The sequence below is a fragment of the Acanthochromis polyacanthus genome, chromosome 8 (assembly GCF_021347895.1).
Source record: "Acanthochromis polyacanthus isolate Apoly-LR-REF ecotype Palm Island chromosome 8, KAUST_Apoly_ChrSc, whole genome shotgun sequence".
Lineage (NCBI taxonomy): Eukaryota > Metazoa > Chordata > Actinopteri > Pomacentridae > Acanthochromis > Acanthochromis polyacanthus.
In genome coordinates this window covers 41,907,438-41,925,446 of record NC_067120.1, presented here as the reverse complement: position 1 = coordinate 41,925,446, position 18,009 = coordinate 41,907,438, and the positions used below count along the sequence as shown (strand labels likewise).

At 43.7% G+C, this 18,009-nt stretch overlaps 1 protein-coding gene across 10 annotated transcripts in view; it reads left to right on the top strand.

Moving 5' to 3' along the window:
- LOC110971039 (laminin subunit beta-1-like) overlaps window positions 1-18,009 on the top strand; it is a 176,029-nt gene that overhangs the window by 108,763 nt on the left and 49,257 nt on the right. For 8 of the 10 annotated variants that reach the window (XM_051951629.1, XM_051951628.1, XM_051951633.1 and 5 more), the window contains 13 exons: window positions 5,135-5,273; window positions 5,942-6,015; window positions 6,152-6,340; window positions 6,699-6,762; window positions 6,863-7,065; window positions 7,516-7,636; window positions 8,135-8,323; window positions 9,248-9,424; window positions 11,164-11,276; window positions 11,462-11,541; window positions 12,809-12,944; window positions 15,147-15,305; window positions 16,039-16,166. In XM_051951629.1, the coding sequence (XP_051807589.1) occupies window positions 5,135-5,273; window positions 5,942-6,015; window positions 6,152-6,340; window positions 6,699-6,762; window positions 6,863-7,065; window positions 7,516-7,636; window positions 8,135-8,323; window positions 9,248-9,424; window positions 11,164-11,276; window positions 11,462-11,541; window positions 12,809-12,944; window positions 15,147-15,305; window positions 16,039-16,166 (1,772 nt within the window). Of the gene's footprint in view, window positions 1-2,724; window positions 2,868-5,134; window positions 5,274-5,941; window positions 6,016-6,151; window positions 6,341-6,698; window positions 6,763-6,862; window positions 7,066-7,515; window positions 7,637-8,134; window positions 8,324-9,247; window positions 9,425-11,163; window positions 11,277-11,461; window positions 11,542-12,808; window positions 12,945-15,146; window positions 15,306-16,038; window positions 16,167-18,009 lie in introns of those variants that run through there. The other 2 variants (XM_051951634.1, XM_051951636.1) reach the window with 2 other exon arrangements.

The window sequence follows — 18,009 nt, the reverse complement described above, 5'->3', positions numbered from 1 at the left end:
ATCAAAATGAAAATCCTACCAAAATAAATTACTTCTTTGCAATGATTCCATTCAAACCAACGTCCAACTGGTTCCAATCGCTGGACTCGGCTATCACAAAATTTTACTGGAATAATAAAAAAGCAAAAATCAGTCTATCTACTCTTCAGAAAAGTAAAGCCGAAGGAGGTTTAGAAGCACCAAATTTTATGCATTATTATTTAGCTAACCAGCTACAATATCTTATTCTATGGACACAACCTACCGTAGATGCCAACTGTTGGTTAGAATTAGAACAGAAGGATTGCAATAGCATCAGACTTTCAGACATACTCTTTATTACAACATCCATCAAACGACACAACTGTTTTAAAAACCCAATGATCTCCTCCACCTTGACCGCTTGGTGGAAGGCATTAGAAATTGCAAACTCTAAATTGGAGCCCCGTAAGTTTTCTCCCATTTGGTACAACCCTGATTTTCAGGTTAACAATCAGCCGCTCCATTTAGCTGTTTGGGAGCAGAATGGAATCACACATCTCCACCACCTCTTTTCAGATAATACGTTCATGTCAAATACAAACTTGCTTCAAAAATACAAAATAAAAAACGGGAATTTTTTACATTATCTACAAGTTAAAAATATTATTAAGAAAAGAATCCCAACACTTCAAAGCACGCTCCGGCCGCCGGCATTAGCTGAAGCAATCATAAAGCTTTCTCCGACAACAACTAAAACCCTCTCTAAAATATATAAGTTACTCTTAAGCACTGATACAATACATTTACCTATCTCTAAATGGGAGTCAGACCTATCTATATCTCCGGAACCAGACTTCTGGACTCAAATATGCGATAATGCATTTAAAATGACAAAACACACAAACTTACAACTCATCCAATACAAAATCCTCCATAGAACACATATTACTCAATATATGATGAACAAAATGGGATTCTCCGACTCCGACATCTGTCTCCAGTGCTCCCAGAACACTGCTGATACTTATTTTCATGCTCTATGGCTGTGCACCCCCGTAAAAAATTTCTGGACCAACGTCTCAGAAAAGCTTTCCGCAATCTTAAACTGCAGGATTCCTTTATCTCCAAGTCTGTGTTTACTCGGTGACTTAACAACAACGGACCTACCACGCAAACAATCTCAATCCTTACTCATAGCCTCGCCATCGCCAAAAAAACAATCGTTGTTAACTGGAAAAATAAGCAATCTTTGAACATCAACCTCTGGTTGAACCTCCTAATAAATCACATTTCAATGGAGAAAATCTCTGCTTCAAATAAAAATCAATTGTTAAATTTTGTACAAACATGGTCACCGTATGTTAACTCCCTTAATTTAAACCTGGTAACCTGACTCTGCCTGTTAGCGAGAGCCGCCACATCACCCCAATGCACACTGACAGTCATTAAAAACTTTGAGACCATATTTTTCAACATCATTTTTATTTTGAAGCCTGAAACTGGACTTTCTTCATATGAATCATTTGTTTAGCATATTGGCATACAGAAACAAAAATCTGAAGTTTCAAGAATGATTTCAAAATGAAGAATTTCACAAAAGAAAACGACACCTGCCAAACACAAAGTCACAACAGTCAATACCGAGTACGGCCTCCATCTGCTTGGATGCAGGCAGCAATCCGTCGGCGCATGCTTTGGACCAGGCTTCTGATTGTGGGTTGGGAACAGCCCATACGCCTGGATACATCACTGTAGCTCAAAGCGGCCTCCACCATACCCAGTGCCCGGAGACGTTGTTCATGTGATAGACGCGGCATGATGCTGTTCACTGGACTAACAATGGTGGCCTTTTTTGGGCCTTTTTTGGGCCTTTATGTAGTAGGGTGACCATATTCTGTTTCTCTGAAAAGAGGACACACTTCCAGCTCACGGGCGAAAAATTTTCAGTCCCCCCCCCCCCCATTTTTAGGGGTTTTCCGTGGGTCAGGGGGCTTACCAAAACTCAATAGAGTTTGTTCCTCCGGTCGCTGAGTCAGTGGAGGTTGCTGGGTTAGTGTCTGTGGATCTCACTCTGCTTTATCTATCCTTCTTGTGGCCTCCTGACATCTTCATGATTGATCCTGTTGGGATTCTGTTGTATCTGGTGTTTGCGAAGGGACTTGGATTTATAACTGGTTTCAAGGTGTGAATTAAAGAGCACAAATAAATATAATGCACTTTCTCTCTCAGAACACTGTCTATGCCTCTTTTTTGTCTGTCCTTTGTCTGTCCTGTGTTTGCTTTATGTTTCACTTGGGTGTGCACAGCCCTCAATGGCATAATGTAGGAAACAGCTTGAAATAAACATGATAGGTTAATTTACCATGAGGGCAGGTGATGGTCACAGTCACAAATAAGAAAAAAATTTGCAGGCAGCTTAAGTAATGACACCATGGGTGGTTGGTGTCATTTCTGAGCAGATATAAAGACAAAATTAAAAAAAAACAAAAAAACAATCACACCTACTAGCAATTTAGAGTTATCAATTGACCTCAGCATATTTTTGGACTGTGGGAGGAAGCTGGAGTACCCGGAGAAAACCCACGCATGCACAGGGAGAGCATGCAAACTCCATGCAGAAAGATCCCAGGCCCACCCCGGGATTTGAACCAGGGATCTTCTTGCTGCAAGGCGAAAGTGCTAACCACCACGTCACTGTGCAGTCATTACAGGTTACTGACTTTCACAAAAACAAACCACATAGAGGACACATAAAGGATGAATACACTCACCGAAGCGCCATCTTTCACGCTGGTAGCCATGGTTACCTCGGTCTTGTGAGGTCAACTGTCCGTGTCACATGACCAGAGGAGCGTCACTTGATTGGCTGGGCATTTGTTCGATTTTGGCTAGGATCGATTATTTATGTAAGTCCCCCAGATGTGAACAGCGAATTTTTTGATGCCAAATTGTGAACACTGAATTTTTTGATGGCGAATTTTGAACACACTGAATTTTTAGGTTGTTGCTAGAGGTACGGACCCGTACCCGTAGCCTGTGGACTACGGATACGGCACTTTCCATTTGCCAATCAGATATGCGAGATCTGGTCACGTGACTCCTGGTAGACACTAGCGATACGGAACCGTAGCATCGGTACTACAGGTACGGACCCTAAACCGAACCCTAACACTAACCCTAACCTTAACCTTTGCTTACCTTTCAACAGTTTGCAGTGGTTAGCAGCTTCTTGACTCACGAGACTCGCGTACGGGTCCGTATCTGTCTGGCAAATGGAAAGTGCCGTATCCGTAGTCCACAGGCTATGGGTACTGGTCCGTATCTGTAGACACTACCGAACTTTTAACTGGTTTTTAGAATTTTGATGAGCTAAATTCAGGCATCAAAAATTCACATACATAATTTTGATGCAAAAAAGTTCAAAGTCAGAAATTCAGCAGCTTTTAAAATTCAGAATCTGATGAGTCTGATTTGCTTCCATAGTCCAGTCTCTTGGAATCAATATCTCCCAGTACACTAAGGTGGAACTTACAATTTCCAATAACTGTCATCAGAACTTTATCCATAGTTTAATCAGAACATCCCTCCAGAGAACACTGTCAGAATGATGACATGACTCAGCAATCTGACCATCCTATTCACTAATGATGAACAAAATCTGGTTATGAAATTGATTACTGGTAGTACAAAAAAATGCTGTCATAGCTACAATTTTATTTTATTTTGTTGTATATGTATAAATTATACATATATGTATGTATTGTTTTTATTTTGATCCAAGTTCGAAATAAACCTATATGAATGAATGAATGACAACATGACTCAGCAGTCTGACCATCCAATCCACTAATGACAACATGACTCAGCAGTCTGACCGTCCAATCCACTAATGACAACATGACTCAGCAGTCTGACCGTCCTATCCACAAATGAGAACATGACTCAGCAGTCTGACCGTCCTATCCACTAATGACAACATGACTCAGCAGTCTGACCGTCCAATCCACTAATGACAACATGACTCAGCAGTCTGACCGTCCTATCCACAAATGAGAACATGACTCAGCAGTCTGACCGTCCTATCCACTAATGACAACATGACTGGTCATTCTGATGGACCTGACATGTTCACTGATGCAAATTTACTTTAGAGATGAACTCAGGATTCTGAGCCAGAGACTAACTTTAGCAGGTAATCCATGGAGTTTTAATATTTGTACGAATTGTTCTGAGAAATGACCGAACTGTTTAGCAAATGTCGAGGATGATTAGAGAAATGTACCAAAGCCACTGAGAAAAACTGTAAAATGATCCAGTTTCTACTGGTTTAGATCCATCCATCCATCCATCCTCTATACACCGCTTTATCCTCACTAGGGTCATGGGGGGTGCTGGAGTCTATCCCAGCTGACTCTGGTGAAGGCAGGGGACACCCTGGACAGGTCACCAGTCTGTCACAGGGCTACATATACAGACACACAATCACACTCACATTCACACCTACGGACAATTTAGAGTAACCAATTAACCTCAGCATATTTTTGGACTGTGGGAGGAAGCCGGAGTACCCGGAGAAAACCCACCCCGGGATTTGAACTGGGGATCTTCTTGCTTCAAGGCGAAAGTGCTAATTACTACGACTGGTTTAAATCCAGTTGTATGAGAATGATTCCATGTGTGTAGATTGCAGAGTTCTAGTGACTGACATGTTTTATATTTATTGCTATAGATAGATAGATAGATAGATAGATACTTGTTTTATACTTATTCTTACTGATGGCTGACCAGACTATGATTATCCAACTGATGGAAGGTCCAGAATCAGATCCACTGCAGCTCATTGTAGCAGGTTTAAGGTGATTAAAAGAGGGTTCAGGTGATTTCAGGAGGTTCGGTCTGTGAATTATCAGCAGGTATCTTCCTCTATCTGCACCTCTTCCTGTGTTTCAGTGTAAATCTGCAGAATTCTTCCTGTAAACAGTCTGGTGGCTTTCTGTCCCAGCAGATAAACTATCAACAGGTTTTAATGGGTTTAAAGTCATAAAGATGGTCTCTTTATTCAGATCCTTTCTGTCCCAGCAGGTAAAACTATCAACAGGTTTTAATGGAGTTTAAAGTCGTTCTCTTCACTGTGTCTAGATCCTTTCTGTAACCCACAGTCTGTTTCCAACAGGATGAAAAGAAATGCTTCATGTGCGACTCGATGGCGCTGTACGATGAGCAGGCCAATCAGACGAGCAGCCATCGCATCGAGAACGTCGTCACAACGTTCGCCCCAAACAGACTGAAGACCTGGTGGCAGTCTGAGAACGGTGAGAGAACGTTTAGACCTGGTTTCAGTCTGAGAACGGTGAGAGAACATTTAGACCTGGTTTCAGATCACTAACATCAGTAGAACATTTAATATGACAGATGGTGGAACATCCAGCAGCAGATCATTAATATCTACACTGAGCAGGAGAACATTTACCAGTAGTTTCCTGCTGAACATCCAGGATGAGTTAGTTTACGGTCAGACTGAACCACTGAGACCCAGCAGACGTCTGATTGGCCGACGTAGTATTCTGTCAGCTTTAAGGTGGACTAACAGCCTTTGTCCTCCCAAATCAGAGGGTTTTTTTTAAGGTGGACTAACAGCCTCTGTCCTCTCAGATCAAGGGTTCTCCAGCTTTAAGGTGGACTAACAGCCCTTGTCCTCCCAGATCAGAGGTTCTCCAGCTGTGGGCGGGTCCTTGCTGGAGGATGTTCCTGGGTTGGGGTTCTTTCCTGGGAGAACAAAGACATTAGCCTAAATAAATGCAGCTGCTTGGGGTAGCTTCTGATTAGAACCAATCCTGATCATGAACGTAGAACACGAACTCATTCAGAATAATTCTCTTCATCAGTAATCAATAACTGATATTGGGCTGATGTAACGTGAACTCTGTGAATACTGAATAGTATTGATCAGGGATGTATTGATTAATCTGTGGTTCTGCAGGTCTGGAGAACGTCACCATCCAACTGAACCTAGAAGCTGAGTTCCACTTTACACATCTCATCATGACCTTCAAGGTGAGTTTACAGACAGCAGGGGATTGTGGTTAATCACAGGCTGATAGATGTAACCTGTAGCAGAGGTCAGGGCCAGGTGAGTTTCTTTACCTGCAGTACGTTGTGGATCACCTGGGTGCTTCCTTTCTGCCCTCAGACGTTCCGACCTGCTGCCATGGTGATTGAGCGTTCAGCTGACTTCGGGAAGACGTGGCAGGTTTACCGATACTTCGCCTACGACTGCGAGACGTCCTTCTCCTCCATTTCCCAGGGTCCAATGCAGAAGGTTGATGATGTCATCTGTGACTCACGCTACTCTGACATCGAGCCGTCCACCGAAGGAGAGGTACTGCTAGTACTAGTACCACTACTGCTACTACTACTACTATTGCTTTTACTGCTACTACTAGTACTACTGCTGCTACTGCTACTACTAGTACTACTGCTGCCAATGCTAGTACTAGTACTATTGCTGCTGACACTACTACTAGTACTACTGCTGCTACCACTACTATTACTGGTACAACTACTAGTACTACTACCACTACTGTTACTGTTACTGCTCCAATCACTGTTGCTGCTACTACTGTTACTGTTACTACTGCTCTACCCTCAGATAGATAAAAGCTAAATCAAGTAGTACAATTGTGGAATTGCTACTGCTAGTACTACTAATACTGCTAATACTTGTACCATTCATCCAGGTGATTTTCAGAGTTTTGGATCCGGCATTCAAGATCGATGATCCTTACAGCCCGCGAATACAGAGTATGTCTGAGCCTAAATTAGCTCAGGGTTATTGATCAGTCATTGACCAATCATTGATTAGTCTTTGATCAGTCACTGATCAGTATTTGTTGTTGGTTAGACATGCTGAAGATCACCAACCTGCGGGTGAAGTTCACCAAACTGCACACGCTTGGAGACAACCTGCTGGACTCTCGTATGGAGATCAAAGAGAAGTACTACTACTCCATCTACGACATGGTGGTCCGAGGAAACTGCTTCTGCTACGGACACGCCTCTGAGTGTGCCCCCATCCAGGGGGCAAGCCTGGCCCGGGAAGGCATGGTGAGTCCTGGGGGTTGGGAGTCCTGAGGGGGCGGGAGAGTCCTGTGGCAGGAGAGTCCTGAGGGGGCAGGAGAGCCCTGGGGGGGCAGGAGAGCCCTGGGGGGGCAGGTGAGCCCTGAGGGGGCAGGAGAGCCCTGAGGGGGCAGGAGAGTCCTGAGGGGGCAGGAGAGTTCTGAGGGGATAGGAGCGCCCTGAGGGGGCAGGAGAGCCCTGGGGGGACAGGAGAGCCCTGAGGGGGCAGGAGAGCCTTGGGTGGACAGGAGAGTCATGGGGGGGCAGGAGAGTCCTGGAGGGGCAGGAGAATCCCAAGGGGGCAGGAGAGTCTGAGGGTTAGCTAACTCTGACAACAATCTAAAACTGTATAATCAGTACATAATGATACTTGCATCAGTGTGTTCCTATTATAGTGTATTGATTGGTTATTGATTACTGGTTTTATTTGTGTTTCAGGTTCATGGCCACTGCATGTGTAACCACAACACTAAAGGTCTGAATTGTGAACTGTGTCAGGACTTTTACCACGACCTTCCCTGGAGGCCAGCTGAGGGACGCAATACCAACGCCTGCAAGAGTGAGTCCACACCTGTCCTACACCTGTCCAACCATGTCTACACCTGTCCCTATCTGTCCATATCTGTCTACACACACATATATATGTATATCAGGTATGACATCAGACCAGCTGTCTAATACTGTGTTGGTCCCTTCATGGTGCTAAAACTCTTCTAACCCAGTGATTCATGGACTCAGCACCTCTGGAAGTGTCGTATGGATTCTGTGGGTTCCAGAAGAGACCTACCAAGATCAGGCTGATCCTGGACCATCCCACAGATGCTCAATAAGATCTGGATCTGGGGAGTGTGGAACCTGGGTGAACATCTTAGCTCTGTTGTGTTCCCCGGGTTCTCCTGAACAGTTTTTGTGGTGTGTCGGGGTTCACTGACCTGCTAAGGATGGAACAGAATGTAACTGATAGTCAGCCTGACCTCCGTCTGACGTTTTCTTGAAATCTGCCTACTTGTGACTCAGTCTGACTGATTTCCATCTTCTTCCTCTGTGGTGTCTTCAGAGTGTAACTGTAACCAGCACTCGGACTCGTGTCACTTCGACATGGCCGTGTTCGTGGCTTCAGGAAATGTCAGCGGAGGCGTTTGTGAAAACTGTCAGCACAACACAGCTGGACACAACTGTGAGCAGTGTCAACCGTTTTACTACCAGCATCCGGAGAGAGACATCAGAGACCCCAACATCTGCCAGCGTGAGTCCTCACAGTTTAACCAACCCTAAACCAGTCCTTATTGTTTAACCCTAACTGTAACCTGGTTCTTTAACTAACCACAACCCCGTCTACACCATTTAAGCAACTCTAATAAAGTCCACACTGGTTAACTAACCCAGTCTAGGCTGGTTAACTAATCCTAACCCAGTTGTCACTGTGTTTAACTTAACATAGCTAGTGCCCAGCTGTTTTTGGAGATATCTACCAGTATTTAAGGTGAGGATTTTATTTTCAATAAATCATAGCTGAGAACACAGCAGACATCAGAAACATTGATTTAAGTCTAGACTGGAGGATTTAATGGAGTCCATTCTTCTCTAGTCTGTCATTATCTCACATGTGTGAGGTTTAAAAATCAAACTATCTCATCATGGTTACATGGTGTTTCTTAAAGAACAGAAATTCATTCTTGATTAAATCAACACCGTGTGTTTGGGCAGGTCATGTGTTCTACCCAACAGCTCCTTTACAGAGATAAACTTTGAGGTGGGATTGTTTTGCAACATTTCCACTGAAGAAGATTAAAGGCTGAACGTGAGACTAAACATGGAGGAATGTTTGGGAGGGAGCACAGCTCAGGTCTTTGATGTGGTTCCATCTGGTTCAGACCTGCTCAGAACTTAATTTATCCAGCTCAGCATCAGGAGGCTAACGTGCCCTGCAGAGTTTCTACAACATGTTCAAGGTTTATGTCCTGAGTCTGGGGAAACCGAGACACAGCATGCCATGTTATCCCTCACTCTTCCCACTGCACAGTATGAGTTTATTTACCTTTGGACATTAGCAGTGCTCAACACAGTCAACCAAAGTTCACTATCAACCTTAAGTTTCCCCCAACAAAGAGGGCTAATAATGAGCAGTTAATTAACATTAATAATCCAGATCAATAATGTGTTTCTGCAGCCTGTAACTGCGACCCCCTGGGCTCTCTGAACGGAGGAATCTGTGACCGAACCACAGACGTCCAAGCAGGTCTGATCTCCGGTCAGTGTCGCTGCAAAGTCAACGTGGAGGGAGAACGTTGTGAGCGCTGCAGACAGGCGCATTATGGGCTGAGTGACCAACCGGAAGGTTGCAAAGGTATGAAATTAAACACAACAGCTACACAACAACAGAACAATGACACAACACAACAACAGACACAACACATGCAGAACAATGACATGTTGTAAATGAGGTGAGGGTGATAGGAATGAGTATAGAAAAAACATGTCTGATGTTGAGGTGAGGATGGATGGGAAGTCGTCTGGCTAATCTGGGGTGATGTAACTCCTGAGGTTTGGTAGAAGTACACCAAGAGTGAAGTTTTCATCTCAGCTTACACTTCATCCAAACCTGCTAGTGACCTCCAAAAAATCTTGTTTATATGGAACTAAGTTGATGGAGGCAGTCAGAGTTTTTAGGGTGGAGTGCTGGAGATAACCAGTGGAAGCTGTGTTGATGCAGAGGGAATGGATTGAATGTGTTCTGAGGAGGAGCAAGGACATGGATACTTGGGTTAGGTCAAGTGAGGAGAAACAGGAGCCTCATCGGGGTGTAACAATGACTGAGAAGATCAGATGATAGTGGGAAGCATTTTCAGTGTGGGCAGGTTATTTTATTTGCAAGCCTTTGAGAAGCAATATGGAATATGGAATTTAGGGGAAGTGGTTGCCAGTGAGTAGTCTGAACAAACAGCTGATTCCAAAGAAGAAAATTTGGGTGGTGGATGAGCAGATTTTAAGAGTGGAATGGAAAAAAGGCATGATGTTGTGTGTTGTAGATGACAGTTGATTGTGTTAAGGATGGCTTGCTGTGAAGCATTTGAAGGGTTTGGTAACTGTTGAACTAGGAACCATGAGAGGAAGAAATGTCTATAATCAGGCTATTTTACCATCACAATTCCATATGGCAATGACTACGTAGCTAACACCGATAACTGGGAAAAATAGGCTGTTTGAAGGCCCTTCCAGAAATTCTTTTTGGACTTCTTGTCCAGGTGGACAACATTTGTGCCAAGAAGGAGGTGAAATGATAGACCTGAAGGAAGTGGCAGTTGAGCAGATGAATCTTGGTCACTAGATGGGTTCTTGGACTGCTGCAACAGCAGAAACTGTGTCATTATGAACAGCTGAAGGAAGGGTAGAGCAGTGGATAAAAGGATGGATGTTCATGTGGATTTGTGAAGCCACAGGCATGAAAACTATGGTGTAACGTGATGAGAGGTCAGACACCGGGAGGCTTGGATTTTTTGGGGCTGGAGTAGATGTATAGTAGAGTTGAAGCAACCTGTCAAAGTGACTGAAGGAAATGAATTTCCCATCAGAGTGCACTGCAGACGAGCCACAGTTCAGTCTCTGGTGGTAGTTTCGCTTCCTGGCTTCCTGTGGTGGAGATGTGCTTTGGTGGGCTATGGAGGGATAGGGTTAGAGTTAACCTTCAGCCTAACCCTGAGTGGGAGATGATATTGATGTGGAGCTCAAGAGCTCTCTTCTGGTGTGGCTGAAGGCTGAGGAATGAGCATCATGCAGGACAGGTGGCTTTAGAGGGTAGTCCATCACTGAGGGAAAGTTGTTCTGAAGGAGAATTGTTGTACAAATAGAATGAGTCGAACGGATCGACCAGTGGTTTGGGATCTATGCTGAAGTTGACTCTTTGGGTTCTGCAGGTCTGATGGTCTGTTGAGGTTGAATTTGATCAAGTGTTAAACGAGATGGGCAGTGATGGATGGGTTAGTCAGGTACAGGGAGGCCAATCCCAAACCTTACAAAACAAATTCACTCCATTTATGACACAGCAGATGGTTGTTGTGTTAATGTGTGTGTTGTGTGTTTTTGCAGCGTGTACCTGCAGTCCTCTGGGAACCGTTCCTGGAGGAAACCCCTGCGACGCTGAAACTGGAGTTTGTTTCTGTAAACGTCTGGTGACTGGACGAGACTGTGACCAGTGTGTGGTGAGAAACAACGTCCAGTACATTTACTGACCAGCAACCAGTTAGCTTCCAGTTAGAGTGTTGAACTGGTCAGACTGGGACCAGTATGTGGGGAGAAACAACAGCAGAGAGTCGCCTTTAAACACTGAAGACTGAAACCACAGCTGTGTGTTACTCTGTGTGTGTGTCTCTGTGTGTGTTTCCAGTCTGAACATTGGGGTCTCAGTAATGACATGGACGGCTGCAGATCATGTGACTGTGACCTGGGAGGAGCCAAAAACAACCAGTGAGTTCAAATCCCACAAATGTTTGCTTGTTTCAGGTGTATGTTCCCCACGTGTTCCCCAGGTGTTCCCCAGGTGCTCTCCAGGTCTGCAGTTTTGATCCATTGGTTGATCTGCACTCATCAGTTTCTGTGATTCTTACTTAAAGAGAAGTTCTCCATGAACATGGTCCCAGGATAAATCCAGAATTTACCATCAGGAGGAACTAACCAACTGTTTTTCCTTCTTTGAACTGGTCCAACCTTATGGAGACCGTTAGGTCTGATTTATTCAGTCTTTACTGGGAAACAAGTGACACTGTGTCAAACTGATAAAGCATGCACAAAATTAGTGAAAACAAACACCAAGAAGTATTAAACTGTAAAAAATCACACAAGAAGAGCAGACAGAAACAAAGTGAGCTCTGAGAGACAAAATTAACTGATGTTTCTGCATTTCATCCAAACTAAAGTCAGCAAACAGCGGCGTAAACATTACCTGATGCACATTTTACTTTTGTGGATGACCAAAACAGTCCAGGGAAAAAAAAAAATTTAAATATATATATGTATATGTATGTATGTTTGTGTATAAAATGTAAATTCTGTCCCTGTGTGACAGTTTGGTAATGACAGCTCCATACTGTTCAGTATAAGGTCTTGTCTCTGTTAGTTGGCTAACTGGTAATTTATTCTTTACAGAGATAACAGTCAATGAAACATCCACTGACATTAATGGGACATTGTTATGACTGAAAAATATTTAGACTTCTGTAACTAGATTAGAATTTTATATTAAATAAAATCCTACTGCTAATGACTTACCTGGGGACGACACTGTGTCACTCAGGATGTTCCTGCAGCTCACTTGTATGAGGTGAACTAGGTAACCTGCTGCAGGTATTTAATGAACTCGGAGAAATGACTCCACAAACAGCTGCAAGCAACAAACTGAAATTCCTGTCAGGAATGAGGTCTGGGTGTCACCTCCATCCACTGTCATGTTTCTGGATGAACACACGTTTCCATCGGTGCTGCCTTCAGGTGCACTTGGACACTGTAGTCGCCTTCACTGAAACGTGGACGTCAGTGAGTGAACCTCTCAGATCTTCCGTGGTTCTCCTAGAGGAGCCTCTGCCACTTTAAGATCATATCGTGTTCATTCTGTTTCAGTTCTTCAGATGTTCTTCAGTTTTCTCCCAATGTCTGTGACTGTTCAGTTAGCTTTTCTTTTGTTTGTGTTGGTTTTACTTTCTTCTTCATGTGTTAATCATTTCCTTGCTGTCTGCAGGTGTGATCAGGTGAGGGGTCAGTGTGTCTGCAGAGATCACATGTTTGGTCGGCGCTGTGATCAGGTGGAGTCTGGATTCTACTTCATCGCTCTGGATCACTACACTTATGAGGCTGAGGACGCCAAGTTTGGGCCTGTGAGTCACCTTTGATCGCCTGAAGGTGTTGCTACCTGCAGACTGTTTCAGATGTCACTGGTCTACAACCAAAAAGCTTCTGAAATAAAAGTAGTCATTTCTTGTGTTTTTGGGTCAGTGAGAAAGAATCTGATGTTTAAAAGTGTCAGTTGGCTCTTGTTTTTGAGATACGCAGGAGGTCAGTATGTACGAGCCTTGGTTCAGGATAATACAATTTACGTTGTGTTAAGCATAGAAGAATATCTCAGAAAAGTAGAAATAAACTAAAATGTAGCTCTGAGTGGACCTCTAAATAAAGGTAGTGTCTACAGATATGGACCCGTACCCGTAGCCCTGTGGGCTACGGATACGGCACTTTCCATTTGCCAGACAGATACGGACCCGTACGCGAGTCTCGCGAATCAAGAAGCTGCTAACCACTGCAAACTGTTGAAAGGTAAGCAAAGGTTAAGGTTAGGGTTAGTGTTAGGGTCAGGTTTAGGGTCCGTACCTGTAGTACCGATGCTACGGGTCCGTACCGCTAGCGTCTACCAGGAGTCACGTGACCAGATCTCACGTATCTGATTGGCAAATGGAAGGTGCCGTATCCGTAGTCCACAGGCTACGGGTACGGGTCCGTACCTCTAGCAACTACCCTAAATAAAAGTGACAATAACTCTGTACAGAACATGTGAAACTTGTATATGTGGCAGGTATAAAGTGACATGATATGCAGCAATGCCTCACACATGCATCAATAATGCCGACTGCTTCTGCTACATTTGTGCCAAAGTGACTTTTGCATCCCAAAAGCGCAGCATAACCCCTATGGTAAACGCCTACCATCTTTATTTTGGCTGTAAAATTGGTGATCAAGATAAAAAACTGGGCTCCACATATATGTTGCAACACTTGTGCAACGAATCAGCGACAGTGCCTCAGTAAGAAGGAGAAATCAATGCCATTTGCTGTTCCCATGGTATGGCGTGAGCCAGCTGACCACACCAATGATTTCTACTTCTGCATGGTTCCTCCAGTTGGGAAAGGCTTGTCCAGAAAGAAAATGTGGACTGTGCAATATCCTAATATTGCATCTGCTTTGTGTCCAGTGCTTCATGGAGAAGGACTGCCAATTCCTGTACCTCCTGAATCGTATTCACTAGAGTCTGATGAGGAGGAGGATGAAACACATGATCCACAGCCATCACCATCACATGATCCAGACTTTTTTCAGCCAGTGTCACCTCACCCTCACCTCATAACCCAGATTGAACTCAATAATCTGGTCAGGAATCTGGATCTGCCCAAGAGTAAGGCAGAACTACTGGGCTCCAGATTATAGCAGTGGAATCTCCTGGCTGATGATGTTGGGATTTCTTCATTTCGTTATCGTCAAAAGGACTTGATTTGATTCTTCGACATGGAAGGTGACCTGGTATACTGCAGCAGGGAAGCTGATTCATAAAACTGCTTGATAAACATACAAAATTTGTATCATCTGACTGCCATGGTAAAACAGTAACTTAAGCATATTAAGTAACTTTAAGTATGTTAAAAAGCCGTAAGTAACAATTTTGTTGGGAAATTTCACTGTTTGCACATTAAAAAAGGTTTAAAAAAACCCAGATATACAACAATAGTAGCCAATCATAAAAAATGGTTTTCATATTTGAATTCAGCACATCAAAATAAATAAGAATTGATACAATTTATTTCAGAAGCTGGCAACTTTTAAAAAATTGTAGACCAGTGTGTTCAGAGTCTACTCATGGTTGCTAAATGTGTCCCACAGGGATAAAATGTTAAACTGTTGTATTTATATAGTGCGTTTAGCGAAAGCACTTCACATGATACATCACATTCACACATTGATGGTGGAAGCTGCCATGCAAGGCGCTAACCACGACCCACCAGGAGCAATTAGGGGGTTTGGCATCTTGCTCAGGGACACCTCGACATGAGCACGACGGGTCGAGGATCGAACCGGCAACCTTCCAGTTACAAGACGGCCACTCTACCCATTGAGCCATGCCACCCCTACTTCAGGACCTGCTGTTTTATAACTGCTAACCCTTTACTACTACAGTCTGTTCTAAACTCATGGAGATAATTTGTGTTTTTCACAATAAAACATCAGTTTTCTCTTACTCTGAACCGTGACTTGGTAATGATCTGTGTGAAATGTGAGCTAGTCAGAGGCTTCATCAGGTTTTGTCTCTTCAGGGAGTGACGGTGGTCCCGAGGCCCCACCCTCAGGACCGTAGTCCCACCTGGACAGGTATCGGTCTGGTCAATGTTCCAGAGGGGGCTTTCCTGGAGTTCTCTGTCAACAACATCCCTCACTCTATGGAGTACGACATCCTCATCCGCTACGAGCCACAGGTGAGACTACCTGTGGTGGCCTGTAGCCCCTCCCACTGGGGCAGGTCTGTCATATTATTGATCATCTTTCTTTATTAAAAAATCCTTCTCGACTAGATCATATGGTTTTACTTATAGTTTCCACTAAGGTCTGCAGATGAATGAAACCAAATTCATTTACATTTCAGATGTTTAACTAAACTTAGAGACACAGTGCACTTTATTCCTTCCTCTGTACTTCCAAACACGGCATCTTTCCTCATATTTACTGAAATTTACAGCAACATAATGAAGAGACAACACATCTAATCTGCATCACCAGATCTCTGATCACTGCCTTTTAGTTTTACATACAGCATTTTACAAAAAGTCTGAGACCTTCTGCTAATAAACTTCTGCTAATGTCTGGGAAGTTTAAGCCGTAAACTTCCCAGACATGACATGCGGATATTTTCTTTGAAATGGCATAAAATGCCCAAGAATATATAAATATTTCAGATATATGGCAGAAATAGATACTGATGCTATTTAAGTAGACAGACAACAACAAGGATGACATACAATATTGACTCCATACTCTTTGAAAGGATCAGAGCCAGACGGGACAGAAGTAAATCCATGATAGAATGGTGATAGTTGTAAGACTTTACATGTATGTCTTCCGCATGTGAAGAGATGAGAGGAAGAAAGAAAAGTACAGAAATAGATTAAATAAAAGGCATAACTACGAAATTTTGTCATGTTTGTTCTGCAGCTGCCTGACCAATGGGAGGAGGTTCTGATGACAGTGATGAGGCCTGGACCAATCAAAGCCGACAGCAGATGCATCAACACGGTGCCTGACGACGACAACCAGATGATCTCGCTTCACCCGGGCTCACGGTCAGCAGCAAACACAGTTTCAACTCAAATATGTTGATATGCAAGAACATCTCTCTTGGATGAACAGCAGAACAAGTAACATGTAGTGTCTGTGCATTCTGTACATTCTAACGTATCAGCTACATGCTGTCTGTTGATGCTTTTGTTTGTTACCTGAGGCCTCAAGCTACAAGTGTGAAGAAAGCAAACACACCTACCTGAGAGAGATGCCATGACCTTAAATGTTGTTTTAAGCCTTTCTTATTATAACAGCAGCAGTACACATTCAAACAGCATGACATCAGCCGCTTGGTTGTCCCGTACAGAATTTATCCAACACAGATATACACGACCAGACACAGCTTCTCATTTAATGCTTCTTCTTTATCTTCATGACTATTTACATTGTAGATTCTCACTGAAGGTTAGGGTTAGGGTTATGACTGAACACATATGGAATTATGTAGGAAACAACAAAGTGTGAAATAAGTCAGAAGATGTTTTATATTTTAAATTCTTTGATTCCTGCTTTGAACACTCTCTGCATTCTCTGGATGAGTTTCATGAGGCAGAACCTGAAATGGTTCTCCAGCAGTCCTGAAGGAGTTCCAGAGATGCTGAGCACTTGTTGGTCCTTCTGCCTTCACTCTGTGGTCCATCTCATCCCAAACAATCTCGATTGGGTTTCGGTCAGGTCATCTCCATCATCTCCTTCTTGGTCAGATAGTCCTTCCACAGCCTGGAGGTGTGTTTGGGCTCATTGTCCTGTTGGAGAAAAAATGATGGTCCACCTAAACCAAACCTGATGGGATTTCACTGCAGGATACTGTGGTAGCCATGCTGGTTCAGGGTTCTTTCAATTGGGAATAAATCCCCAACAGTGTCCATCACACCTCCTCCTCCATGCTTCACAGTGGAACCATGCATGTAAAGACCATCACACCTCCTCCTCCATGCTTCATGGTGGAACCATGCATGTAGAGACCATCGTACCTCCTCCTCCATGCTTCATGGTGGAACCATGCATGTAGAGACCATCGTACCTCCTCCTCCATGCTTCATGGTGGAACCATGCATGTAGAGACCATCCCTTCACCTTTTCTGGTCTCACAAACACATGGCAGGTTGAACCAAAGATCTCACATTTGGACTCATCAGACCAAAGCCCAGATCTCCACTGGTCTAATGCCCATTCCCGGTGTTTCTGGGCCCAAACTAATCTCTTCTGCGTGTTGTTTTTCTTTAGCATTGGTTTCCTAGCCGCTATTGGACCATAAAGGCCTGATTGGTCAGTCTCCTCTGAACAGTTAATGTAGAGATATGTCTGCTACTAGAACTCTGTGTGACATTTATTCAGTTCAATTCAATTCAACTGTATTTATATACCACCAATTACAGGTCAAATTGTCTCCAGACGCTTTCCAGAACCCATATGAACCCCAGAGCTGCCCTAAGGAGACAGTGGATAGAAAAACACCATTTAACAGGGAATAAAATCTTGAGCAGAACCCGGCTCTTTATGTGGGGGAACATCTGCTGCTGGAAGGAGGTAGAGAGGGGGAGGGATGGGAGAAGAGGGGTGGGGTGGGGGGGACAAGGAACATATAACACACAGTTGGATACATGTATGATCAGACAGATGATACATACAAAGTAGAAGCTAACATGTAAACTGATTCATAGTTTCCTGTTCTGGTGTGCAGCTCTGGCATTAAATATACTACGTAGGAGAGCTTATCAAGTATAGTGAGGGTGATGCAGAGTAGACTGGTGGAAATGAGCAGCTGGAAGCAGAGGGCTGGAGGAAGGTCAGCAGCAGCATCCCACAGTGGACATGATGGAGACTAGATCAGTTGGTGGGACA